Here is a 27,827-nt window from a genome sequence, read left to right as displayed (position 1 = left end):
GTATGTAAACTTCCGACTTCAACTGTTGTCTGATGGTTGCTTAATATGTGAAATATTTCAGAAGTAGATTTAGAGAGGAATATTCAGGTGAAAATGTAGTAAGACACGTTCTATTCCACTGTCCATGGCATGCACATTTGTCACACCACATGGTAGTCCTTTATACTGTATTCCAAACTCATTTTTACCATACCTCTGAAAAAGAAATCTTCCTTGAACCCCAGAGGATCGTTTCCATAGGAACACAATAAACAGAGAGGCTCAGGAATGGGAACAGAGAGTTTATCCATTATCAATGACAGGCATTGAGGAGGGGATATAAAGGCTTAATGGACGCATAATTATGTCGATATTAGCTATGTGATGGATCTTATGTGGGATCTCATATGCGCACATCAGTCCAAAAATACAGATTGGCTTATTTATGTGGTGACCTAAAAATGCAGATGAACGCAGTCAAAACACAAGAACGCGCGCGCACTCTAGGACAGAGCGCACGAAAAATAATAATAATAATTAGTTGCAGGGTAGCAATGTTGTATTACATATTTTAGACAAATTACATTTTGAAATACAAATATGGAAGTGTCAAATATCTCAAAATAACACGTAATATTTCAATCATGTACAGAATAATATTAGAAAGTTTAAATGTATTATAGGCCCAAATTGCGCACAATGTGTGTTCTCTTCTTTTAAGTCGAGAGAGAGGGGAGGGGGTTTATCTAAGGTGTTTGAGACAGCGGGATGGGGTTGGAGAGGGGTAGGAGGAAGCAGGAAGGCTAAATAGGGCGGACACATAAAAACGGCAAGGGGCAATAGATGCTTGATCAGTTGGAGAGTCCGCCTGTTCGCGCAGTGTGCCGCCCCCATGAACTTCAGGAGATGGGAACCCCGCTGCAAACCTAAGCTGCTTCAAACCGCCTCTGTCTCCGGCCATCGTCTCTCTCGCCTCTTGTTTTTTAGAGGGGTCGTTAAGGAATTAATGATCCGAAGGAACCACCGTACTTCTCCATAAGTTCATTCGGCGTTTTCAGTACATGCTTTACACCTGGACTTCCATTGCATGGGGAGAGCTCGCACTTTCATTTGTCATATTTACTTTTATCGAGGATACTACCTGTACCCCTACTAATGGTAAGCGCCGCTGAACTTCATATCTGTGGCATATTCGAATGCGATTAAATTGACAAAACAATTATAGCCTTTTAAATGACGCCAACTCTATACACGTAGCCTACAAGATCAGCCTACATAGTTCTTCCGTATCCAGTTTAGACTCCGATGAGCTACATTAGGCTGATATTTTCTTCCCATGAAATGTCAATGATTGAAATAGCATTGGTAATAAATAATATCAGCCTAACAACAGAGGCTCATGTTCGTGACACTGAACATTAAATGTAGCCCATTGCATTTCATTCGATTACTGTAGCTACTTCATGAAATGTATTTGCCCCCAAGTGAAATAAAGTGATCACCGACTATCCTAACGCACGCTTGGACAATTGTGCCAGAAAGTGTTTAACATGGAAAAACGAATGAGGTAATTTTCTACTAAAGAATGATAAGAATACTTGCTTTGGGAGTTAACTGTTGCATTAGTATAATTTTTTGGGGGGGTTGGCACTGGGGTTTTTAGGCACCTGCACGCACAGTAACTAGTGCGCGTATTTCCCATTTTGGAACCGTTTGGAATGGCTGCCCTCACTTTTACATCAAAACATTCATCGCCAGGTTGTTACAGATTCGTCAGATTATGGACTGACTCCTTATAATCGAAATCTACATTCATTGAATAGACACCCTGGGACAAAGAGACACTGGTCTTCCATGCGTACATTTAGCTGTGCTCTGCAGTTCAATTAGGTGATTTTAGATTTCTCAAATGTCAAAGCATATTTCTTAATTCTTTTAAAATGATAATTTCGATGCCTAATTTCGATGCCAATTATCTCCAACGTGTTATAAGAACAAACAATTAAACCCTTTACAATACAAACTGCTACTACAAACAAACAAATGGCTCACATACACAAAATATCAAGATCTATGTATCGAATTTAGACATTTTTCTTGAAAAGCTCATTAATACAATAAGGGAGAGGAAATATTTATTTACATGCCTATGGACTCATTCTGGCCTCCTCGACACATGTACCCTTGCACTGTTCAATCTGCATCCAACATATTCGAATTTGTTAAATCATTACATTACTCGTTTGTTTAAATGAATGATTTGATGATTAATGATTCCACCACAATTCCACAGTTTACAGCAAGTTAATTATAAGAGAGGATTTGGGCATGCAGCTGACAGTAAGAGTAAACGTCTCTGTTTTTAATTTTGAGAAGTTGGCCTCCTTGCTAAGTACAAACAGACCCATGCTTACAGCTTAGGGAGAAGAAGAAAAAAAACTGAGCAAAAAGGGGAAAAAAGCAGAATTTAAAATTGGATCATAAGGGGTTATACATATCAGAACAAACTGCCGGGAGCGCGGAGAGAATAGGCTATTGTGTAAATCAACGTAGAGTACTTGACATTGCCAAACCCAATTGTTTTGTTCGTCTATTTTTCGTTCATTATTATAGGGAGCAAATACAACATGTTGAGAGCAACATTAATCTAAAGTTATATTATTCATGATTGTATAGATAGGGCCTACCCAACTCACCCAATTATTTACAAAGCATTGTAAAACAACGAGAACCTTGACTTTTAGTGTTTTAACGACTCAACCTTCATACTGTATTTTATTTTTCAAAAAAAAATTTAAAAAATAATTCAACAATTAACTACCAACCTGCTTTGGCGCATGCTTCAATAACTTTGATGTCAAATCAAACTGTTGTTTGGCCTTGAAGATATAGCCATTAACTTTGACTATAACTTCAATGGGGGAAATCACTAAATCATTTATAATTAACTGATGAGGGTAAAACATAAAACAACTTTGCCCTTGACAGATAACAACTAGAGAGATAATCACCTGATGATTGATTATGATTAGAAACATCCATTTGTAGTCTCCTTTAAAACCACCTTGCTGTTGTTTTTGTACCCTACTTATTTTCAGAAATAAGTTAAGATATCATGCTTTACTTTTAACCAACTATACCCATACAGCATAAACGTTGTATTTTATTTAATGAATACTAAACTTTCACAGTAGAAAAAAAAACATGGAATATGAATGCTGCTGGAATACTTAATGTGCAAAGTAAGGAAATACCAGCCTGAGAAGTTTGGGCTAAAACAGTAAAATTGGGCCCTGGACTATTGTCTGTTCCCGTGGTAACCTGCTCCCCTCCCACCATCCCTGTCAAATTCCTCAGGAAACACATCTAAAGCACCATGTGCATAGTCTGATCACATTATCTCTGGTTAGAGAGAGGGGGGAGGGAGGAGGAGACAGAGGGAAGTCAAATACAGGGAGGCCTAGGGAGGAGGAGGACTAGGCCAAACCAGAGGAAGCAAACTGCCAGGCCTAATTGCACCCTGGGCTACAGTACATTCATTGCAAAATATGGCGCTGTCTCTTGTTCGGTTCAAAACTCAGACTGTGGATGTTACGCTTTCTTCCTAACTGTACCTCTCCTCTACTTTAGGCCTGCCACACAGCTGGTGAGCTGAATAACCCAGAATAACCGAATAAAAGGAAGAGTTATGTATATCTGTAATTGTTCAAACATATTGTTATTTATCATTCTAGACACTCTCCTATTACAATATAATAGGAGAACAAGGGAGAAATGTGATGAGCATCATTGTATCATTGTTGGTTACATCCTACAGTGCCTTGCACAAGTATTCTTCCCCCTTGGCGTTTTTCCTATTTTGTTGCATTACAACCTGTAATTTAAATGCATTTTATTTGGATTTCATGTCATGGACATACACACAATAGTCCAAATTGGTGAAGTGAAATGAAACAAATAACGTGTTTCAAAAAATTCAAAAAAATAAATAACGGAAAAGTGGTGCGTGCATATGTATTCACCTCCTTTGCTATGAAGCCCCTAAATAAGATCTGGTGCAACCAATTACCTTCAAAAGTCACATAATTAGTTAAATAAAGTCCACCTGTGTGCAATCTAAGTGTCACATGACCTGTCAAATGATCTCAGTATATATACACCTGTTCTGAAAGGCCCCAGAGTCTGCAACACCACTAAGCAAGGGGCACCACCAAGCAAGCAGCACTATGAAGACCAATGAGCTCTCCAAACAGGTCAGGGACAAAGTTGTGGAGAAGTACAGATCAGGGTTGGGTTATAAAAAAATATCCACAACTTTGAACATCACACGGAGCACCATTAAATCCATTATTTAAGAAATGGAAAGAATATGGCACCACAACAAACCTGCGAAAAGAGGGCCGCCCACCAAAACTCACAGACCAGGCAAGGAGGGCATTAATCAGAGAGGCAACAAAGAGACCAAAGATAACCCTGAAGGAGCTGCAAAGTTCCACAGCGGAAATTGGAGTATCTGTCCATAGGACCACTTTAAGCCGTACACTCCAAAGAGCTGGGCTTTACGGAAGAGTGGCCAGAAAAAAGCCATTGCTTAATGGTAAAAAATAAGCAAAACATGTTTGGTGTTCGCCAAAAGGCATGTGGGAGACTGCCCAAACATATGGAAGAAGGTACTCTGGTCAGATGAAACTAAAATTGAGCTTTTTGGCCATCAAGAAAAACGCTATGTCTGGCGCAAACCCAACACCTCTCATCACCCCGAGAACACCATCCCCACAGTGAAGCATGGTGGTGGCAGCATCATGCTGTGGGGATGTTTTTCCATCGGTAGGGACTGGGAAACTGGTCAGAATTGAAGGAATGATGGATGGCGCTAAATACAGGGAAATCCTTGAGGGAAACCTGTTTCAGTCTTCCAGAGATTTGAGACTGGGACAGAGGTTCACCTTCCAGCAGGACAATGACCCTAAGCATACTGCTAAAGCAACACTTGAGTGGTTTAAGGGGAAACATTTAAATGTCTTGGAATGGCCTAGTCAAAGCCCAGACCTCAATCCAATTGAGAATCTGTGGTATGACTTAAAGATTGATGTACACCAGCGGAACCCATCCAACTTGAAGGCGCTGTAGCAGTTTTGCCAGTGGCTAGATGTGCCAAGCTTATAGAGACATACCTGAAGAGACTTGCAGCTGTAATTGCTGCAAAAGGTGGCTCTACAAAGTATTGACTTTGGGGGTGAATAGTTATGCACGCTCAAGTTCTGTTTTTTTGTCTTATTTCTTGTTTGTTTCACAATAAAAAAAGAATTGTGCATCTTCAAAGTGGTAGGCATGTTGTGTAAATCAAATGATACAACCCCCCCCCAAAAAAATCCATTTTAATTCCAGGTTGTAAGGCAACAAAATTTGAAAAATGCCAAGGGGGGGGGGGGGGGGGGGGGGGTGAATACTTCCGCAAGCCACTGTATATGCTCTTTACAATATAATAGGAGAACAAGGGAGAAATGTGATGAGCATCATTGTATCATTGTTGGTTACATCCCTATATGCTCTTTAGAACAGCTAGTACTGTCATCAACCTACTTGGTGAATCCATCAACTTAGTAAGTGGCTCTGTCAGTCATTACTGTAAGAAGTTCTGTAGTCACTGTTTCGTTTTGAGTGGTTTGAATCGCTGTAATCATAGAGAGGCCCTCTCGGCACAATGAGCGTTTGTTGTCAGGGATGCACACACGTTATCCCCCCACCCCATGGGTAATAGAGCTGATCATGTTCAGAACCCTACTGCCTCTTCACCATGGTTCTCACGGACTGGTAGACACAAACACACACACACACAACACAGGACCTTGTGTCACGACCGAGAACATGAGGTCACACAAAGGTCAACATCTAATTCTTGTTACAAAAAATGAAAAATATTTCCTTGATTGCATGTACAGTGAGCCATGGAGAGAAAAAGAAACACACAGATATGAACCCAGACACACACACAGTTCCAGAGGAACACATCCCAGTTCTAGTGGAATGGGCTCGAAAATTACAAAATATTGAGTTGAAGTGTCTGCTCTGTGGTACTGTTGTTTGCGCAGGCCCTATTTCACAAACACTCTTTAATTTTATTAGTGTGATTCAGCAATGTGTGTTTAAGCAAGCGATTCATTAGGGCCAAGTCCCTCCGGTTGTGATGTCGTAGATCCACAGAATGGGCGTAAACCATCTAAAAAGGACAGAACGCTGTGTGTAGAGGCATTGGATAGAATTGTCTCAGTTCTAGACCTGCCTTGCCATGACACTTGAGTGAATCGTATTGCATAACAAATTGTGATTAATAGACTTGTGCTTTGATTCTTGTTGGTATACTGCAGTGGTGAATTTGTGTGAAGTCTGTCTGGTCTGGAAAAACAAGGTTCTATTCAATTCAATTCAATTAAATTCAATTCAATAGATCTTTATTGTTCCCGAAAGGCAATTCTTGTGCAGAAAAAAATAAATAATAATAAAATACACACACACAGCAAAATGATGCTTTTGACCAGGTTTGAAAGACAAACCTCCAGGTACAACAAACTCAGATCACACAGGTTTGAGACTACAGTACAGATATACTATATATACTATATACTGTAGCATTAAAGATATTTACTAACACTATGTCTGACGTACACTATAGTGGGCAGGACAGGAGGACAGCATATAGAGACGCATTAGTACTTGTCTGAGTCCATGGTGGTTGGGCTTAGGCTTATTGATGCCAGTGTGGTCAAAGAGCAGAGTAGCAGGCCTGTCATCAGCGGCTCCACAGATCTCAGGACAACAGAGAGAAGGAGGGAGAAGAGGAGGGTCCCTTTTTGATGGGTGCAGTGCACTTAGATGGGTGATCAGAGGTCGGGGTCGGTGGGGTTACTCTAAGTTTCTAGAAAAAGTAGTTTGGGCCCCCTTTGTTGACAAATGGACCCGGTCATTGGGATGCAGATTGATCCCCTATTAATCAATACAGAGCAATCATGAACCATCAGATAGCTGGCCTTAATGAGGAGGGAGGACAAGAGAGGGTCCATCTACACTGTCTGTCTGTTCTGCATGGACAAGGCAGTGTTTACGTAAAGCCATGCTCTCTACAATGACTTGGGCCTACTTTTAATTGACAGACAAATTGCTTATAGAGCATAGAGGGATGCTGTGGCCTGATCTCTGAAATATGTCTGCTGAAGTTAGAAATTCGTATTTGAAGTGAAAAATATTGAATTTGCATATTGCTCACTTAATTGTTACATGAAATGTTTTGGCTGCTTAAATTTTCTGTCCTATTTAATGTGTGGTGTCTGAAAGGGCATCAAACTTCTGTGAAAGGTCGCTGGTTCTAATCCCCGAGCCGACTAGGTGAAAAATCTGTCGATGTGCCCTTGAGCAAGGCACTTAACCCTAATTGCTTCTGTAAGTCGCTCTGGATAAGAGCGTCTGCTAAATGACTAAAATGTAAAATGTAAACTCTGAACTGCTCTTTGAAGGGTAGTCGGTTTCCTTACTCGACATACCAGATACACTATAGAGAACATTAACGTAACCTTTTACCCCACGTTTCTATGTGATAAGGCTTAATAAAGAGAGACTGGGTTACACACACACACTGCATTGTTGGCAAAGAGCTTGTAAGTAAGCATTTACATTTGAGTCATTTAGCAGATGCTCTTATCCAGAGCGACTTACAGTTAGTGAGTGCATACATTTTCCTACTGGCCCCCCGTGGGAAACGAACCCACAACCCTGGCGTTGCAAGCGCCATGCTCTACCAACTGAGCTACAGGGGACATGGTAAAGTCTACACCTGTTGTATTCAGTGCATGTGACAAATACAATTTGATTTGATTTGACACACATACGTTAAGATAAAGCCAGAAGTATTTGCCTCTACACTAGACTACAATAACTACAATGTCCCTTTTCTCTTCTGTATATTTCAGGAACAGGGTCACTCCAACGCTCTCAAGCAGCCCCCCAGCAACACGTAACATTTCCTTGAGGAACGCGACCATTGCCGGCTCCCAACAAACATGGACTGTTTTCCCATGCTTTATTTTCTGTCGGTAAGTGGACCAGGCCAATTCAATTTATGCCATGTGACACCATTGCCACATCTTTCTGCATTTCTCCCTTTGCTTTTCTCAGAAGATTGATTTGAGGTTTGTCATATTTTACATTTAAATGACTAGATTAGTAAAATGGAAGAGTGTCTAGTCTGACTTCTACAGAGGAATTGTTGGTGAAATGTGTGGCACATGGTCCTTTGTTTGACTTTGATTGGTCGGGGTAGACTGAGGGACTGGGCTACTTATCGAGTTAAGAATTTGCTTTGACCCCAGGGCTGTTTCTCCTATTTGTCTAATCATAGTGGAGGAGGGAGAGAGAGGAAGAGAGGGAGAAGGAGGGAGAGAGGGAGGAGGAGGGGGTAAAAGGAATGGCCCTCAGATTCCGTTCAAAAAGCTGTGTTCTTCAACCAGTTGTTTACTCTTGGAGGATAGGGGGGATATCTGATCGTAGGACATTTTACTGTAAATAAGCCAGACAGGACAATTATAACCAATTAGAGCACCTATACAGTGAAAACATTAGTGAAGTGTCCAATAGGGTGGAGGTTATGTTGGAAAAAGAAGGAGAGGTAGGAAGGGTAGACAAATCAAATGTCACTTAAAACAGAGGTCTCTTTTTCCTCTCTCTCACACTCCCCTAATTTCTTTTTGCTCTGTTTTTGCCTTCCCAGAGACATCATGATTCCTGGTAATCGAATGCTGATGGTCATTTTATTATGCCAAGTCCTGCTGGGAGAGAGCAACCATGCTAGTCTGATACCTGAGGAAGGGAAGAAGAAAGCCCCGGGCCTGCAGAGTCGGACGGCTGGTCAGAGCCATGAACTGCTGCGGGACTTTGAGGCCACGCTGCTGCACATGTTTGGGCTGCAGAGGCGACCGCGGCCCAGCCGCTTGGCCACCGTGCCACGCTACCTGCTGGACCTCTACCGGCTGCAGTCGGGCGAGGCTGAGGAGGCCGGCGCCCACGACACCACCTTTGAGTACCCCGAGAGGTCGGCTAGCCGCGCCAACACTGTGAGGGGCTTCCACCACGAAGGTAAATAGAGCGATAGAGAAAGAGAGAGAGGGAGGGAGGGAAAGGGAGATCGAAGTAGAGTGATATAAGTAAGTAACTGTCTGTCTGTACACTCTTAGAAAAAAAGGTGCCATCTAGAACCTAAAAGGGTTCTTCGGCTGGCCCCATAGGATAACCCTTTGAAGAACCCTTTTTGGTTCCAGGTAGGTCTGGGTGATATCTCAAATTAATTCAATTGTATTTCTCGCAATGTTCCAAATGCCTGTATCTCAAGAATCAAGGTTTTAATGTATTTTTGGTCTCATCTGCTTCGCTCCTTCTGTGCTGTGTGCACTGTGCACCTTCCCACTTGCGCACCAAGCCCCTCCCCCTGCCCCTCACAACAACAAAGACGAAAGAGCACTTCTTCCTCTCTGCCAACAAGCAGCTTCAACTCACTATTTGCATTTGAGGTTTGGTCCAACAGAAATCGGTCATATGGACACCGAAACACATTGAGACAATTTTACTGTTAATAGAGGAGAACTTAAACTTTCTAAAACCCAATTTATGTTGTTTGTGATTTGTGGTCCAGAGGCTCCATACGGATGGTGTGACGCAATTGCGGAGCCTCTGGAGGCTTGCGGAGGCCAAATCAAGCACCGTACCACGTCACCGTGCACCTCCCAAATTTTGTAACAATGTGGGGGGCTCCATATACAGTGGGGGAAAAAAGTATTTAGTCAGCCACCAATTGTGCATGTTCTCCCACTTAAAAAGATGAGAGAGGCCTGTAATTTTCATCATAGGTACACGTCAACTATGACAGACAAAATGGGGAAAAAAAATCCAGAAAATCACATTGTAGGATTTTTTATGAATTTATTTGCAAATTATGGTGGAAAATAAGTATTTGGTCAATAACAAAAGTTGCTCAATACTTTGTTATATACCCTTTGTTGGCAATGACACAGGTCAAACGTTTTCTGTAAGTCTTCACAAGGTTTTCACACACTGTTGCTGGTATTTTGGCCCATTCCTCCATGCAGATCTCCTCTAGAGCAGTGATGTTTTGGGGCTGTCGCTGGGCAACACGGACTTTCAACTCCCTCCAAAGATTTTCTATGGGGTTGAGATCTGGAGACTGGCTAGGCCACTCCAGGACCTTGAAATGCTTCTTACGAAGCCACTCCTTCGTTGCCCGGGCGGTGTGTTTGGGATCATTGTCATGCTGAAAGACCCAGCCACGTTTCATCTTCAATGCCCTTGCTGATGGAAGGAGGTTTTCACTCAAAATCTCACGATACATGGCCCCATTCATTCTTTCCTTTACACGGATCAGTCATCCTGGTCCCTTTGCAGAAAAACAGCCCCAAAGAATGATGTTTCCACCCCCATGCTTCACAGTAGGTATGGTGTTCTTTGGATGAAACTCAGCATTCTTTGTCCTCCAAACACGACGAGTTGAGTTTTTACCAAAAAGTTCTATTTTGGTTTCATCTGACATTCTCCCAATCCTCTTCTGGATCATCCAAATGCACTCTAGCAAACTTCAGACGGGCCTGGACATGTACTGGCTTAAGCAGGGGGACACGTCTGGCACTGCAGGATTTGAGTCCCTGGCGGCGTAGTGTGTTACTGATGGTAGGCTTTGTTACTTTGGTCCCAGCTCTCTGCAGGTCATTCACTAGGTCCCCCCGTGTGGTTCTGGGATTTTTGCTCACCGTTCTTGTGATCATTTTGACCCCACGGGGTGAGATCTTGCGTGGAGCCCCAGATCGAGGGAGATTATCAGTGGTCTTGCATGTCTTCCATTTCCTAATAATTGCTCCCACAGTTGATTTCTTCAAACCAAGCTGCTTACCTATTGCAGATTCAGTCTTCCCAGCCTGGTGCAGGTCTACAATTTTGTTTCTGGTGTCCTTTGACAGCTCTTTGGTCTTGGCCATAGTGGAGTTTGGAGTGTGACTGTTTGAGGTTGTGGACAGGTGTCTTTTATACTGATAACAAGTTCAAACAGGTGCCATTAATACAGGTAACGAGTGGAGGACAGAGGAGCCTCTTAAAGAAGAAGTTACAGGTCTGTGAGAGCCAGAAATCTTGCTTGTTTGTAGGTGACCAAATACTTATTTTCCACCATAATTTGCAAATAAATTCATTAAAAATCCTACAATGTGATTTTCTGGATTTTTTTCCCTCAATTTGTCTGTCATAGTTGACATGTACCTATGATGAAAATTACAGGCCTCTCTCATATTTTTAAGTGGGAGAACTGGCACAATTGGTGGCTGACTAAATACTTTTTTTCCCCACTGTAGCTCCGTATAACTCCGCATTGACATGATTGGTTGATGGTAGGTGGGGGCGATACGTCCTGTATAAACACAAACTCACTTCCTTGACAACTTACTTCACATCAGCTCTGCTCTGTGTAGCGCAAGAAGTATGAATGCCCTGACTTCTGCAGAGGCTGCATCGCAGTAAATGCTGTACGGCCAATGCAGACGACGGAATGACAATAAATCAGCTTTTACGATACCCTTTATGTCTCAATGCCCAAAATGTAGAACAGAACAGACCCTACTAAAACGGGAATATCAATTAACATGATTGTGGAAAATTTGTGCTCAGTATCTGTTGCTCGCGGCATTGCGATACCACGTACCGCTAGCAGCATTTGAACAGGCTATGTCAACAAAGTGAACAGGCTATGTTGTTCAAACAGTTGGAGACAGACAGGAGGGTGTATTCATAACAGTTCAACGGTACTACCTTGTTAGCAAGCAAATAGATCCAAGTTGGCTACTCACTAGCACGTGGGCTTGTGCTTGAGAGAGATTGTTTATGAGACCTGTGTTCATTTTCTATAACGCCTGCTACCAGAAGTTGGTCATTATTAATGGGAGTGCGTTGTGCATGGTTCTGGTTAAATTTGTAACAAAAAGGAAATTTTCATAGACAGACTTGAAAGCCAGATCAGTGATTATTGCAAAAAAACAGGTTAAACTATTTTGATCAAATAACTAAATGAGTGGGTTTTATGGTTGTGGAAGGCTTATATTTAGCCTAGGTATAATTCAACAAGTCCTGAATTCATTTGATTATTCCTGACTGTTTGAAATGCAGTGTATTGACCTTTAATTGTGCAACAAAGCATATTTAGAGATAACTTTTTTTTAAATTGAGATATATATCGTGACGTTAGAAAGAAATGGAGATATGAGTTTTAGGCCATATCGCCCAGTCCTAGTTCCAGGTAGAACCCTTTTGGTTCCAGGGGACAGCTGAAAAACCCTTTTGGAACCCTTTTTTCTAAGTGTGTACAGAGGACCACATTGGTAATGGCGGTTGTGTAATACTTTCATGCCTTATCCTCTGGGACCAGTCCCATGTGGCTCAGTTGGTAGAGCATGGATCTTGCAACGCCAGGGTTGTGGGTTCAATTCCCAGGGGGGACCAGTATGAAAAAGTATGGAAATATATGCACTCACTACTGTAAGTCACTCTGGATAAGATAACATGTATAAATGTAAACCCAATAAATTAATCAAAGAGATATGCATGGATTTTGAGTACATGGGGGAATCCAGAGGTGATGTGAACTTCCCTCTGGTAAGTGTGAGAAAAGTGCATATTTCCTGGAGTGTACAGTTAGTTATACAATGCATGTCTATGACATATGCGCCATTACAGAATCCATGAGCCAAAGTCAAGCTAATTGGCCAATCAGCACCTGAAACAGCAATGGTTTGGAATTAAGCACTAACTGCCTTCCGTAAAATAAAACATTTTCTGTTCATCAACAGTCCATGCCCATTTGATAACATTCCAATGGTGATGGCAGCAACACGTCTCCCACTACCTACTTCGTTAGCCTGGGTGTGGACCCATAAGCCCAAAAATCCCTATGTCTCATCGAAAGAAATTAAAATGCAACATTTCCTACATCACTTAAACATAAATGTAAGACATCCCCCTCCCACCTTCAACATAAACTATTAAATCTAAGGATGTGGTCACAAAATGGTGGCCAAAGAGGTGGTAAGAATTCAGTCAGACAAGTTCCCCTCCTTCTGAGAGAATCTGCAGCCTACAGCGGGTTTGGTTAGCAGCTCAAGGAAAGGCATACCTTCATATTATTGAGTTACACTTCTCACCCCACCCAGCACAAGGGCTTAAAAAAGCCTTTGGCCAGCAGTAGTGTGCCTCTCTCTCATGTCTCCAGTTTAAATGGAGCTAAGGACCTTTTACAGGGACCTTTTACAGGGACCTTCCTCAACATGCAATTATCTTTAATGCTACTCTGCAGCCTTCTAAATAAAGTCCCTCCTGCCAACAATGTGGGCAGTGGGAGCAGAGCAGACACAACCAGAAGCACTGTGAAAAGCTGGAATATAGACTCTCTAACTCTGGGGTGATAGAGGGACAGAAATATGGAGGAGAACGTGAAAGGTAGCCTGTTGGGTCTTTCTGTATGGTGTTATGTTGACGGATCAGAGGTGCCATACTGGTCCTTGGTTATCCAAAGTTTGTGTAAGAGAGACACGTTAGCATGGGTGTATACAACTATACAAGTGTGGCATGGAGAGCCAGTCAGAAACAACAGTTCTGTAACAGGCTTCATGCACAACTGAGATCAATAGAGGTAAACTTGTAGGCTAAGTATGTGCAGTACGAACATTCATATAAAATATCTCTAAAACAGATTTGTCTTGTGTAATCCAGAGATCATACACAGTGTGACAGTAATAGTGGAGGGAGTGCTGGACGGAAAGGCAGAGCTGGAGGGCTGAAGAAAAACATGTCTGCCCTCAGGGGAGGAGGGATGAGTCAGCCTTAATGGGGCCTGTCTAACACACTGTCTAAGACGGCACAGCACCGCACCAAGGCCACTCAGGAAGAAGGAGGCTCAGCCGCATGTCTATGATACGATGTGTGTGTTTAACTATGCTAATAACATGCTTGGAGCCTTTTGTTGAGCGGGAGAAATAAGATAAAACTAGGTTCTTTGTTTTCATGTAAAATTCCATTATATAACAATTCTAATGAGTTTTTAGGATCACTACAAGGTAATAAGATACTTAGTCAAGGCACCAAGTTCAAGTTGACAACAATAGAGCTAAGGAAGGGAAACTATGTGAAAAGAGAACTGTGTTGGTTTCAAGTGGGGAGAAACTGTACAGGGAAAAATGCAAGGCGTCAAAGACAACTCTTGAGGTTAAAGATGCAATTACCCACTAAATCCTCCAGGAATTCAAACGATGGGAAATACTGTGTTTTCCAGGCCTCCACTTAGTCTTAGCCCTGGATTAAATCAAATCGAGCGTTAACCAGCATTAACTAGCGTTGGCCGACATCCGCATAGCAGATGTTTTGGCGGTGTTGGAGGTGTAACTGTGGTACGAGCTGACATATCGGTGAGCGGCTGCTCGTGTGTCACAAACCACTCCCTTCCTTATTATCCTTACTGCTTTAGAAGTTCATAATGGCGCTAGAAAGTGTAGGCCCTATTGATGATAGAAATGACTCTCAAATGTGAAACCATTGATGTTAGGCTAATGCATGTTTTCATGTTAATTTGGATAGGTGGATTTCTGAGTCTAATCAGTCTAATTAGAGGTTTGAACTGCATGGGATTTGTGTGGCGTGGTTTCGTTGCATTCAATGGCAGTGTCCGCAATAAGGTAACGTAACGAGCCGCTTGTGGATTTGACAGCTCAAATGCAGTTCCACCTCTGACACCGCCAAAACAACACTATGCAGATGTCAATCTGATTGAATCTAGCCTTTAGCTCCCTAGCTGCTCCGCCACCAAAGGATTGTCTGTGGGAATCCGTAATGATTATTCATGATGAAAATGACAAATGTCCCTAGTTAAACTGCAGAGCCAATCAAAAACACAGCAGGTTTGAATAATGACAACCACCTGGGTAAGATTAAAGCCTGGGTGTGAAATAACAGGGCTGGATTGAGCAGGAAAATAGTAGACACAACATTCCTTTCCCAACAATTGTGATCTTGCCAGAAGTCTACAGACTGTGCATGGAATAGTTACCCTCCACTATGTTTATATGGTAGCTGCGGTACGTTAATCACCACCCTCTAAGTAATGCATGTTTCAGCAAAGTGCTCAGAGAAAGGCATTGTGGGAAGTCCTGGATGATCCTTATGGATATATGAAGTATAGACGATGTACACTACCGTTCCAAAGTTTGGGGTCACTTAGAAATGTCCTTGTTTTCCATAAAAACATACATGAAATTGTTTGAATAGGAAATATAGCAAAATGCATAGGAAATGTAGTCATTGACAAGGTTAGAAATAATGATTTTTTATTGAAATATTAAATTGTGTCCTTCAAACTTTGCTTTCGTCAAAGAATCCTCCATTTGCAGCAATTACAGCCTTGCAGACCTTTGGCATTCTAGTTGTCAATTTGTTGAGGTAATTTGAAGAGATGTCACCCCATGCTTCCTGAAGCACCTCCCACAAGTTGGATTGGCTTGATGGGCACTTCTTACATACCATACGGTCAAGCTGCTCCCACAACAGCTCAATAGGGTTGAGATCCGGTGACTGTGCTGGCCACTCCATTATAGACAGAATACCAGCTGACTGCTTCTTCCCTAAATAGTTATTGCATAGTTTGGAGCTGTGCTTTGGGTCACTGTCCTGTTGGAGGAGGAAATTGGCTCCAATCAAGCGCCGTCCACAGGGTATGGCATGGCATTGCAAAATTGAGTGATAGCCCTCCTTCTTCAAGAACCCTTTTACCCTGTACAAATCTCCCACTTTACCACCAAAGCACCCCCAGACCATCACATTGCCTCCACCATGCTTGACAGATGGCATCAAGCACTCCAGCATCTTTTCCTTTGGTCTGCGTCTCACAAATGTTCTTCTTTGTGATCCGAACACCTCAAACTTCGATTAGTCTGTCCATAACACCTTTTTCCAATCTTCCGCTGTCCAGTGTCTGTGTTCTTTTGCCCATCTTAATCTTTTATTTGTATTGGCCAGTCTGAGATATGGCTTTTTCTTTGCAACTCTGCCTAGAAGGTCAGCATCCCGGAGTCGCCTCTTCACTGTTGACGTTGAGACTGGTGTTTTGCGGGTACTATTTAATGAAGCTGCCAGTTGAGGACCTGTGAGGCGCCTGTTTCTCAAACTAGACACTAATGTATTTGTCCTCTTGCTCAGTTGTCCACCGGGGCCTCCCACTCCTCTTTCTATTCTGGTTAGAGTCCGTTTGCGCTGTTCTGAGAAGGGAGTAGTACACAGCATTGTACGAGATCTTCAGTTTCTTGGCAATTTCTCGCATGGAATAGCCTTCATTTTTCAGAACAAGAATAGACTGACGAGTTTCAGAAGAAAGTTCTTTGTTGCTGGACATTTTGAACCTGTAATCGAACCCACAATTGCTGATGCTCCAGATACTCAACTAGTCCCAAGAAGGGCAGTTTTATTGCTTCTTTAAATCAGTTTTCAGCTGTGCTAACATAATTGCAAAGGGGTTTTCTAATGATCAATTAGCCTTTTAAAATGATAACTTGGATTAGCAAACACAACGTGCCATTGGAACACAGGACTGATGGTTGCTGATAATGGGCCTCTGTACGCCTATGTAGATATTCCATTAAAAATCAGCCGTTTACAGCTACAATAGCCATTTACAACATTAACAATGTCTACACTGTATTTCTGATCAATTTGATGTTATTTTAATGGAGAAAGAAATTGCTTTTCTTTCGAAAACAAGGACATTTCTAAGTGACCCCAAACTTTCGAACGGTAGTGTATATTTGTACACTCAGTCCCCGGAGGCTTTCCCAAGTGAACGTGGACATTATTTTGTGTCAATTAAGGCATGTTAGACTGCAGAGATATGTGTTTTTGTACGGTAGAAAGCTGTCTTCCAAGACATAACTGCAGGCCATGTAAAACTGTGTGGTTGCAATCATGAAGATGTTAAACTGTTAAACAACCGACGGTGTAATAGTTTTGGAGGGAACAAATTAATAGTAATAAAGAGGGAAGTGAAGGGAACTCGGAGGCAAAGATAAAATATGAAAATACTCAGTGATAAACTCTTAAATCAAATCCATACAGGATGTCATTAGTCAAGATGGCAGCCCATACGGACTCCCTTGGTAAAAGTGCTGACATTGACTGTGTCCTGTTGTCTTTCTCAGAGCACATGGAGCCGGTTCATCCGGGCGAGCCTCAGATGAAGAACGGAGAGGCCATCCCGCTGCGCTTCCTCTTCAACCTCAGCAACATCCCAGAGGACGAGTTGCTCTCATCGGCCGAGCTGCGTCTGTTCCGGCAGCAGATCGACGAGGCCATTACGGAAAGCGAGGGAGACAAGGATGGGCTCCACCGGATAAATGTGTATGAGGTGCTGAAGCCCCCGCGGGCCGGGCAGCTAATCACACGGCTTTTGGACACGCGGCTTGTGCGCCATAACGCCTCGCGCTGGGAGAGCTTTGACGTGAGCCCCGCCGTGCTGCGCTGGACACAGGAGCGCCTGCCCAACCACGGGCTGGCCGTGGAGGTCCAGCACCTCAACAAGACACCGCGCCACCAGGGCCGCCACGTGCGCATCAGCCGCTCGCTGCACCAGGAGCCCGGCGAGGACTGGGAGCAGCTACGCCCCCTGCTGGTCACCTTCGGCCACGATGGCAAGGGCCACCCGTTGACGCGCCGGGCCAAGCGCAGCCCAAAGCAGCGGGGGCGTAAGCGCAACCGCAACTGCCGCCGTCACGCTCTTTACGTGGACTTCAGCGATGTAGGCTGGAATGACTGGATAGTGGCACCCCCAGGGTACCAGGCTTACTACTGCCATGGGGAGTGCCCCTTCCCCCTGGCGGACCACCTGAACTCTACCAACCACGCGATTGTGCAGACGTTGGTGAACTCTGTGAACACCAACATTCCCAAGGCCTGCTGTGTGCGGAGCTCAGTGCCATCTCCATGCTCTACCTGGATGAACACGACAAGGTGGTCTTAAAAAACTACCAGGAAATGGTAGTGGAAGGGTGCGGCTGCCGCTAACACTGACTATGGGCAACTTGAGGCAGGCAGCACAGACGCTAAGAAAATTCTTAAGGCCCCACCTTACTCCCCAAATTCACTTGGACCCTTATTTATAACTTTTATGTTGAGACGTATGTTCGTCATTTTATTTTATTTTCTTGACAATATGATCATATATTTTGACTATATATATATATATATATATATATATATATATATATATATATATATATATATATATATATATATATATATATATATATATATATATATATATATATATATATATATATATATATATATATCTACATATAAAAAAATAAGTGAGTCCTTATTTTAAACATAAATAAAAAGCTGTACAACTTTTCATAATGTATATTAGATTGTATAAGGGTTTTTTAAATGAGAAAATAGTTTTAAAAAAAATATAAAAAGTAAAGTTTATTTACTGGTACTATTTATTGCTTTGATATTATACACATCCAAAAAATAAAAACAAATTGCCTTCCAATATTACATTTGAGCAGAACACAAGAAACACCAATTGTGTACTTAAATTAGAGCACTGTGTGAAATGATCACAACACTGATTTGTTATGAATCAGTTGAAGTAATCAGAAATGTACATTGATTTTAATTCACCTTTTTACATTGATCTTTAAACCAATGATTTTATTAGATAGGTCCCTTGAGTTGGATTCCGTTTTTTATTATTTTGAAATAACTGTAAAAATCAGATAACATGGGTTGTGAAAAATGAAAAGTTGACAGCAAAAGTATCCATGACTGTTTTATATGAATTTGGATTGAACACATTTGCATCTGATACTTAGCCTGATGGCTATTTGAAAATGTACTCAAGTAATTTTTGCAATTCATGATAACAGAGGAATCTTTCTGATACTCTGTCTCTTCCAAATAAAATAATGTTCGGTTTAATATCTGGCATCATCCAGCTTGGAGTGATTCATGCTTGAGAAAAGGACTTACACTATATATACAAAAGTATGTGGACACCCCTTCAAATTAGTGGATTCTGCTATTTCAGCCACACCCGTTGCTGACAGGTGTATAAAATCGAGCACACAGCCATGCAATCTCCATACACAAACATTGGCAGTAGAATGGCCTTACTGAAGAGCTCAATGACTTTCAACGTGACACCGTCATAGGATGCCACCTTTCCAACAAGTCAGTTTGTCAAATTTCTGCCCTGCTAGAGCTGCCCCGGTCAACTGTAAGTGCTGTTATTGTGAAGTGGATACGTCTAGGAGCAACAACGGCTCAGCCGCAAAGTGGTAGGCCATACAAGCTCACAGAACGGGACCACCGAGTTGTCTGTCCTCGGTTGCAACACTCACTACCGAGTTCCAAACTGCCTCTGGAAGCAACGTCAGCACAAGCACTGTTCATTGGGAGCTACATGAAATGGGTTTCCATGGCAGAGCAGCCACACACAAGCCTAAGATCATGCGCAATGCCAAGTGTCTGCTGGAGTGGTGTAAAGCTCGCCGCCATTGGACTCTGGAGCAGTGGAAATACGTTCACTGGAGTGATGAATCACGCTTCACCATCTGGCAGTCCGATGGATGAATCTGGGTTTGGCGGATGCCAGGAGAACGCTACCTGCCCGAATGCATAGTGCCAACTGTAAAGTTCGGTGGAGGAGGAATAATGGTCTGGGTCTGTTTTTCATGGTTTGGCTAGGCCCCTTAGTTCCAGTGAAGGGAAATCTTAACGCTACAGCATACAATGACATTCTAGACGATTCTGTGCTTCCAACTTTGTGGCAACAGTTTGGGGAAGGCCCTTTCCTGTTTCAGCATGACAATGCCCCTGTGCACAAAGCGAGGTCCATACAGAAAAGGTTTGTCGAGATCGATGTGGAAGAACTTGACTGGCCTGCACAGAGCCCTGACCTCAACCCCATCGACCACCTTATGATGAATTGGAGTGCCAACTGAGAGCCAGGCCTAATCGCCCAACATCAGTGCCCAACCTCACTAATGCTTTTGTGGCTGAATGGAAGCAAGTCCCTGCAGCAATGTTTCAACATCTAGTGGAAAGCCTTCCCAGAAGAGTGGAGGCTGTTATAGCAGCAAAGGGGGTACCAACTCCATATGAATGCCCATGATTTTGGAATGAGATGTTCGATGAGCAGGTGTCCACATAATTTTGGTCATGTAGTGTATTTTTTAAGAATTGATGGTCTACATTAATGTTTTGATAGATGAAGATCACTTTTTACAGTTTATCAGTATAGCGAATAATGCAACAGTTGGAGAACACATAGGCCTAGGCATGGGATACTTGGGGATAGGCTACAATATGCTCAAATTTCACATTTATGTCAATTAGGTTAACATGTGGTGGTTAGACACTTGCTAATCCAATAGCCATCATGGCAGATAGTTGAAATTGATTGTTGGTGACACTTGAGGAGCAATCCTATTGTTTCTGACGGTTTAGCGTTGGGGGCACGACTGAACGATGCGACATGGCGATACCCTTCCTCTGAAGATTCAAAGGTTAGACGTCTGTCTCCTGCCTTTGTCTTCAGCGGCTCATGCAGACAGAATAAAGACGCCTGTCTCCAACCTGTGCCCCATTAGACAATAGACTGTTAAATCACTTATTTATTCAGACGACTGCGCCAAATTATATGATAACGTTTGGAGAGGGCAGTCCTTTGAACTTTTCAGGACATTACACTGTATCATTCCCCCAAACCCCTGCATGAGTTTAGTATAGTGGACATGTGATAAGATAAATACGTATGGCATTATTGGAAAAAATTATATTTTGGCCTTACCTTGGAAATGTTTTAGGCCTGCGTGCTTGGAGAGAGTAGAAATCATCAACTTATTCAATGCACAACAGACGCAGAAAAAGCCATGTCTCCATTCCACGCCAAAAGGCATCTCCGCAGGCGTCACACAAACCCAAATTAGCCTATCTGCCTTGTTTGAGGTCAGACGGTTGTTTCGGAAGGGTTTGACAAAAAAAGATGGTGATCTTCAATTAACCTTCCAGTTGCCAAATTATCACCCATATGTGGCGTTGGTTTAGGTTTTCTATGCTCCTATATTTTTGGTATACATAATTATAATTAATTCATAGGTTGGTGGGTGGAATTATGTGGTAGACTTGTCTATATTGCAGACAATGGAATGTGTGTGGCGTGGTTTTGTTGGCGTTATTTAGTCTTTCCATCTTAAATCATGATTTCTGCTCACCTCAGAGAAGTTACCACAGCCAGCCTCAGGCTCCCATAACGGCTGTCGGGTTTCCCTTTGATGCCGGCATATCAGGCGTAGCCTCGTCCAAAAAAAAGGGGGGTCCTTTGGTTAGAGAATAATTTCATTTTGAAGTGGCTGAAGGCAGGGAGAAGGGAATTCTTATTTTCAGCGGCTTAACAGTGCAATTATACACATTCGAATTGATCTCCCGAGTTTAGATAACATCAGCGAGTTACGGTAATTGTCTGCCTGGTTTACCTTCCATTAAAATGCCCCGAGACTAGAGCAACGTTTATGCAATCTTCGCACTCCCAACGAGCCAGTAGGCAATGACTGGGCTATACTGGGCTATACTTCACGATTAGAAGCCAGTGTAGGACTTTGAAAGTCTGAACGGGGAGGGGGTATTGGAATATTGGGAAATTATGTTAAGATTACGGTAATGGTTGCGCATGCGTTCTAATGCAGACAATAGATCACTTTTGACCATTTCTGGCTTGGATTTACAAAATGAATATTTATCTTAGAGAAGAGACTCCTGTGGCATGCTTTGCCATTGATAGTGACTTGCTGAGTCACGCGAGAGGCCGTTCTTACGCAATTACAGGCAAGTCATTATGCGCGGAGTCTGTTGACAAGGGACAACTAATTGACCTGGTGACATCTTCAAAAAGCTTTTCATTCGGACGTTCTGCAGTAAAAGCTTAGGTTTATAGACAATAAACCATCTCACTTTGCTTGGCCTTGTTTGGGCACGCTCCATATGCTTATTGTTCAAATCTCCTCCTCCAAGTTAATGGAGATAATTGCATCTCAATGAATCAGGGATTCACAGGTAGACATTTTGTCAACACATAGCCCAGTGAGCAAAATAATGTGACATTGAAATGAAGTTCATTGGTTTTCTGAATGAAAGTTGAAAATATGTATTTTCCCACTCATGTCAGCTTTTTCAATAGTTAATCAGTTGTAATGATAAGATTATACTTTAAAAGAAAAACCAAAAGAAGGCTTCAACTTCAATAACATTCTCAGTAATGGTTACAGAAAAGTTTTTTTTTGCTATGACTGTGATATGTGGTTGTTTATTGACCTTAGTTGAATGCACTGACTGTAAGTTGCTCTGGATAAGAGTGTCTGCCAAAAGCCTAAAATGTAGATGTAAAATGAACACTTGCAAAGCATGCTGGGTATTATTCTAATGAGCTCCGCCCCAAACAAGACCAAATTTAGTCAGTCCGGAGTGGACGTCTATGTTTACATTTTAGTCATTTAGCAGATGCTCTTATCCAGAGCGCCTTACAGTTAGTGAGTGCATACATTTTCATACTGGTCCCCCGTGGGAATCGAACCCACAACTCTGGCATTGCAAGCGCCATGCTCTACCAACTGAGCTACACGGGTTTGGACAGCACAGTAGAGTTTAGTTCAGTACAGTAAAGTACAGCAGGGTACAGTACAGTACAATATAGTAAATTTTACTGTACTGTACTTTGCTGTGCTCTACTGTATTGCACTCTACTGTATTGAACTGTACTGAACTACACTTTACTGTACTGTACTCTGCTGTGCTCTACTGTACTGTGCTGTTGCTTTGGGGAAGTAAACACGACTTTTAACAGTTGATAAAGGACAAGGATAGCCTTTCGTTCGTGGACTGAATTCTTGTAGGGCCCACCAACGACCTTATGGACAGAGCTCTCCCTCCCTCCCACATTTCAATGGCAGCCCTTGTGCCCCTGGCCTGGCTGGACTTAGTAAATCCTTCGATTGGTTTGAAAGCTGTCGTTTCAGATAAAAGGGGGATGCGTAGATTGGGTGCTTAAAAGCCCCTGTTGTTGGAAGGGGGCGTCGCCCTGTGCGGCCGGTTCCCCGGCTCCAGCCTGTTCCATGGTGCATCCTCACCCTTCATCATGCCACCCCCCATCTACCAGGGATTGGGTGGGGGGGAGGAGGATTGGGTGGGGGAGGGATGAGAGCTGATGTCAGTGCAGCTGGAGGTCAGGGCCTCTCGTTTCACTCTCCCACTCATAAGACTCACACACACACACTCTCTTATGGAAAGGCTTGACTCAAACACACCTTCAAGCATGTACACACACACACCAAGCCGAGGGGGTTGAAGCACTAGATTCTGTCTGTTGCCCAACTGTAGAAATTATCTATGTCACACACAACCCCTCACCCCTGCCTGTACCTCATTTCCACTCATCATACACACCTCTGCTCTGACACATGGTACCAGGACCTTGTATACTGAGGGGATGAGACAGGGGAATAAACTGGCCTTAGGGTAATCTGCAACACACACAGTCTCACAGGTGTGAAAAAAGTTGGCGATAACCCCTTGGCGCTTATGGATGTAAAGGGAAGAGTGGATGGGTGGAATTACTTTTCGATGTTCAAACACAGGTGAATTTGTCATGGGCAGAAGTTCAGGAGTCCTTCACTGGTAACTCTGGTGTCAATGGTTACTGTAACGAAAAAATTCCCATTTTCTTTGTTCTGTAGCGTAAAGACCCTATTATTTTATCCACTTGACTATCAGATATTCCACCTAGACAACTGTTTCGAAACACAGCACGGTGGAGAAACACGCTGTGATTAAAACCCACCAGGGCTTAACCACAGTCTTCTCATTTATACATACTGAGAGGGGGATTGCAGTGGACATTTTCACTTGTTGAGGAAACAACTGGCAGGTTTTGAAATTGGGTGTCAAGTGCCGCTGTCGTTGTGTGGACGGAATGCATCTTTTGTTGGGCGAGTCTGCGGTCTAATTTTCAGCAGGGCAGGGTGTCTCTGCGGTAGGCCTTTCTTCCCCGGCCCTGGCCCTGTGCAGTTTCATTAGATACGCCTAATGAAAAGATGGTCGCTGGACAGCCCAACTGTCTCCTGGCCTGTAGTTAAGGCAGTGGCCCAGCTCCCAGCTTCCCTCTACCCCCAGCCCTTCTGGAACAGGTGTGCTGCCTTCTACCTTTCACACAACAGCTGCGTCCCAATAACTATCTGAGCATCCTTTACTTGGGTCCTTCAACTTAAGATCACGGATAGGTGGCAGTATTTCTTTCACCAATAAACTTGTTTGAAAATCAGTGATCATGAAGGAAAGGAGATGTGGGTGGTAGACTCAGGTTTTTCCACCTTTCTTCCTTCAGTCTCCCTTGGCAAGAAGTGTACCAAAAGCTACGTAGCGCTGTAAGTATAACTCAGTGTAAAGTGAGTCCACCAAGGCCCTAGATAATTGTTGCAAACTTGTCTGTTGTAAACACCCTCCTTTAAAGAGACAAAGCAGCTCACAAAGCTGAAGGGCTCTGCCCCATCTACCACCACCCATTTCAACGGACTAATCCACCTTTCAGAGGTCAGGTTTAGTTTCAGAGGTCAGGTTCATAGTTAGACATGCAACCATATGCATGCAACCTCGTCCACTGACAGAATAGTGTTTACATCGGAACAGTTTCTCTTTGTGAATTAGGTTACCAGACGTTTCTCATTCAGAGTGCGTAAACATAGGGAAACAGCGCTAAGTTCTGAGCTACAGCTCGACCGAGGGCGGCCTGCCGGCGTTGGATCTGGGTGTTTATTTGCTAACAGACTCCCTCTGTGTTGGTAAGCAGAGCCTTTGTGTGGGCCCTCAGAGAGGCAGGGGATTGTGCCCGAGGTTTTTGTGGGCTACAGTTTGAAAGCAACAACGTGAAACCGGAGCTGTAATGCGACCTTGAGGCAATTAGGCTAACAATAGGCCGTTTTTACTTCTACTTCTTTTGTGCTGCTGAAGGCGGAAAATACGAGGAGAAATGTTTGTGTTTTTTTGGATCAGTAGAGAAAATAAACACTCATGCTTGTAGTTTTTTGGGGTGTTATCATGGATGGACAAAGTGTATGTCGGGCAAAGAGATTTTGGGCTATGCCCAAAGGTCGTTTTTGGGCTGTGCGCTCCTTTGAAGTTGTCTCACCTTGCTTTCTTAAAAGTTGGGGAATAGGGGCAGTTGGAAGTTGAGGGGTGGGGGTCATGAGGCAGGTTGCAGTCGTCCCTTTCCCATGTTTGCAGACTGACAAAGAGGGCTAGTAAGATGAGGGAGAGGGAAGGAAGGAGGGAGGGGCAGGTAGAGACCTGCACCCCTTTGCCCTCCTCCCTCCCTCCCTTTCGCCGTCGTATTCTTCCCTGAATGGAGTGTGTCCACCGGATCTGCCTGGGATGAAATGTCATATCTCAGACTGATCCTTATCTCTTAATCGCTTCCTTTGTCTCCCATGATTCCCCAGGCCCTCCCTTACTTCCCTCCATGGACCAAGGCCTTTGATGTGTCAGCCACGGTTAGGGACACTGGGGGTGGGATGTGTGCTGGTCTGGCTCTTCTCTAAACTGAACTAAACAAGAGCTACAGGGGTTATCAAGCAACAAGATCTCACGGTTTTACCAATTTGACTTCAGATTCTGACGTTTAGCCACGTTTATCAAAACATCAAATTTTAAAGTGTTTTTGACACCCTGGGTTGACACCTCCTGCTTAGCATCATTCTGTTTCTGCAAACATGACAGATCAGGAAACTATATATATATATATATATATATATATATATATATATATATATATATATATACTACCGGTCAAATGTTTTAGAACACCTACTCATTCAAGGGTTTTTCTTTATTTTGACTATTTTCTACATTTTAGAATAATAGTGAAGACATTAAAACTATGAAATAACACATATGGAATCATGTAGTAACCAAAAAAGTGTTAAACAAATCAAAATATATTTTATATTTGAGGGGGTGTGGGGGGTGGGGGGTATACAGAATATAACCCTATTTGGTAAAAGACCAAGTCCATATTATGGCAAGAACAGCTCAAATAAGCAAAGAAAAACAACAGTCCATCGTTACTTTAAGACATGAAGGTCAGTCAGAATGGAAAATTCCAAGAACTTTGAAAATTTCTTCAAGTGCAGTCGCAAAAACCATCAAGCGCTATGATGAAGGCCAGATGTAATGAAACTGGCTCTCATGAGGACCGCCACAGGAATGGAAGACCCAGAGTTACCTCTGCTGCAGAGGATAAGTTAATTAGAGTTACCAGCCTCAGAAATTGCAGCCCAAATAAATGCTTCACAGAGTTCAAGTAACAGACACATCTCAACATCAACTGTTCAGAGGGGACTGTGTGAATTGCTGCAAAGAAAACACTACTAAAGGACACCAATAAGAAGAAGAGACTTGCTTGGGCCAAGAAACACGAGCAATGGACATTAGACAAGTGGAAATTTGTCCTTTGGTCTGGAGTCCAAATTGGAGATTTTTTGTTCCAACCGCCGTGTCTTTGTGAGATGCAGTGTGGGTGAACGGATGATCTCTGCATGTGTATTTCCCACCGTAAAGTATGGAGGAAGAGGTGTTATGGTGTGGGGGTGCTTTGCTGGTGACACTGTCTGTGATTTATTTAGAATTCAAGGCACCCTTAACCAGCATGGCTACCACAGCATTCTGCAGTGATAAGCCATCCCATCTGGTTTGGGCTTAGTGGGACTATCATTTGTTTTTCAACAGGACAATGACCCAACACACCTCCAGGCTGTGTAAGGGCTATTTTACCAATAAGGAGAGTGATGGAGTGCTGCATCAGATGACCTGGCCTCCACAATCGCCCGACCTCAAACAAATTGAGATGGTTTGGGATGAGTCGGACCGCAGAGTGAAGGAAAAGCAGCCAACAAGTGCTCAGCATATGTGGGAACTCCTTCAAGACTGTGGGAAAAGCATTCCAGGTGAAGCTGGTTGAGAGAATGCCAAGAGTGTGCAAAGCTGTCATTAAGGCAAAGGGTGGCTATTTGAGGAATCTCAAATAGAAAATATACTTTGATTTGTTTAACACTTTTTTGTTTACTACATGATTCCATATGTGTTATTTCATAGTTTTGATGTCTTCACTATTATTCTACAATGTAAAAAATAGTAAAAATAAAGAAAAACCCTTGAATGAGTAGGTGTGTCCAGACTTTTGACTAGTAGTGTATATATATATTTTTAACGCATTTAACTCATTTTTTTAGGCACTAAACTACTTCCATATATACTTCCATTAACTTTTAAAACTGGTACCGGGCTACCTTCAGGCGAGTCTTGTGAGGCTTCTGGGTGTCCTACTGACATGTACGTGTTCGTGAGAGACTCACCTTTCCATAAAGGGGTCATAATAGTTTGTAGGCCAAACCATTCGGAGAAGACCGATTTTCGGGATGTCTCCTGGTCTGACAAACACTGCTGTAGCTCTGCCACCTTTCACCGCAGATGTGGAAGGCCGATATCGGTGGATGTTGTGGATTGATACTCAGTCCATGCAAAAATATCAGATATCTCTAGCTTAAACAGACAGATTTTTATGAGGATTTTTTATGGGCTGAACTGAGCTGATGGAGGGTCGGCCTCATTCTACATCTCTATAGGCCACAAACAGATGCCAGCCAAATATGATTCAAATGCCA

General features: G+C 42.9%; 1 protein-coding gene across 1 annotated transcript; it reads left to right on the top strand.

Annotated features, from left to right (window-relative positions):
• Nucleotides 1-877: 877 nt before the first annotated feature.
• LOC311102561 (bone morphogenetic protein 4-like) lies at nucleotides 878-18,217 on the top strand. Its single transcript, XM_084143939.1, has 4 exons — nucleotides 878-1,137; nucleotides 7,944-8,066; nucleotides 8,741-9,105; nucleotides 17,256-18,217. Exons 3-4 carry the CDS (start codon nucleotides 8,748-8,750, stop codon nucleotides 18,071-18,073), a joined length of 1,176 nt encoding a protein of 391 aa, XP_084000065.1. The 5' UTR covers nucleotides 878-1,137; nucleotides 7,944-8,066; nucleotides 8,741-8,747; the 3' UTR covers nucleotides 18,074-18,217.
• The last annotated feature ends 9,610 nt before the right edge of the window (nucleotides 18,218-27,827 follow it).

Source organism: Coregonus lavaretus, assembly GCF_964263955.1.
Source record: "Coregonus lavaretus genome assembly, chromosome: 27".
NCBI classification, from domain to species: Eukaryota; Metazoa; Chordata; class Actinopteri; order Salmoniformes; family Salmonidae; genus Coregonus; species Coregonus lavaretus.
Note: the sequence above shows the minus strand (reverse complement) of the source record. Positions and strands in the feature narration are given on the sequence as shown.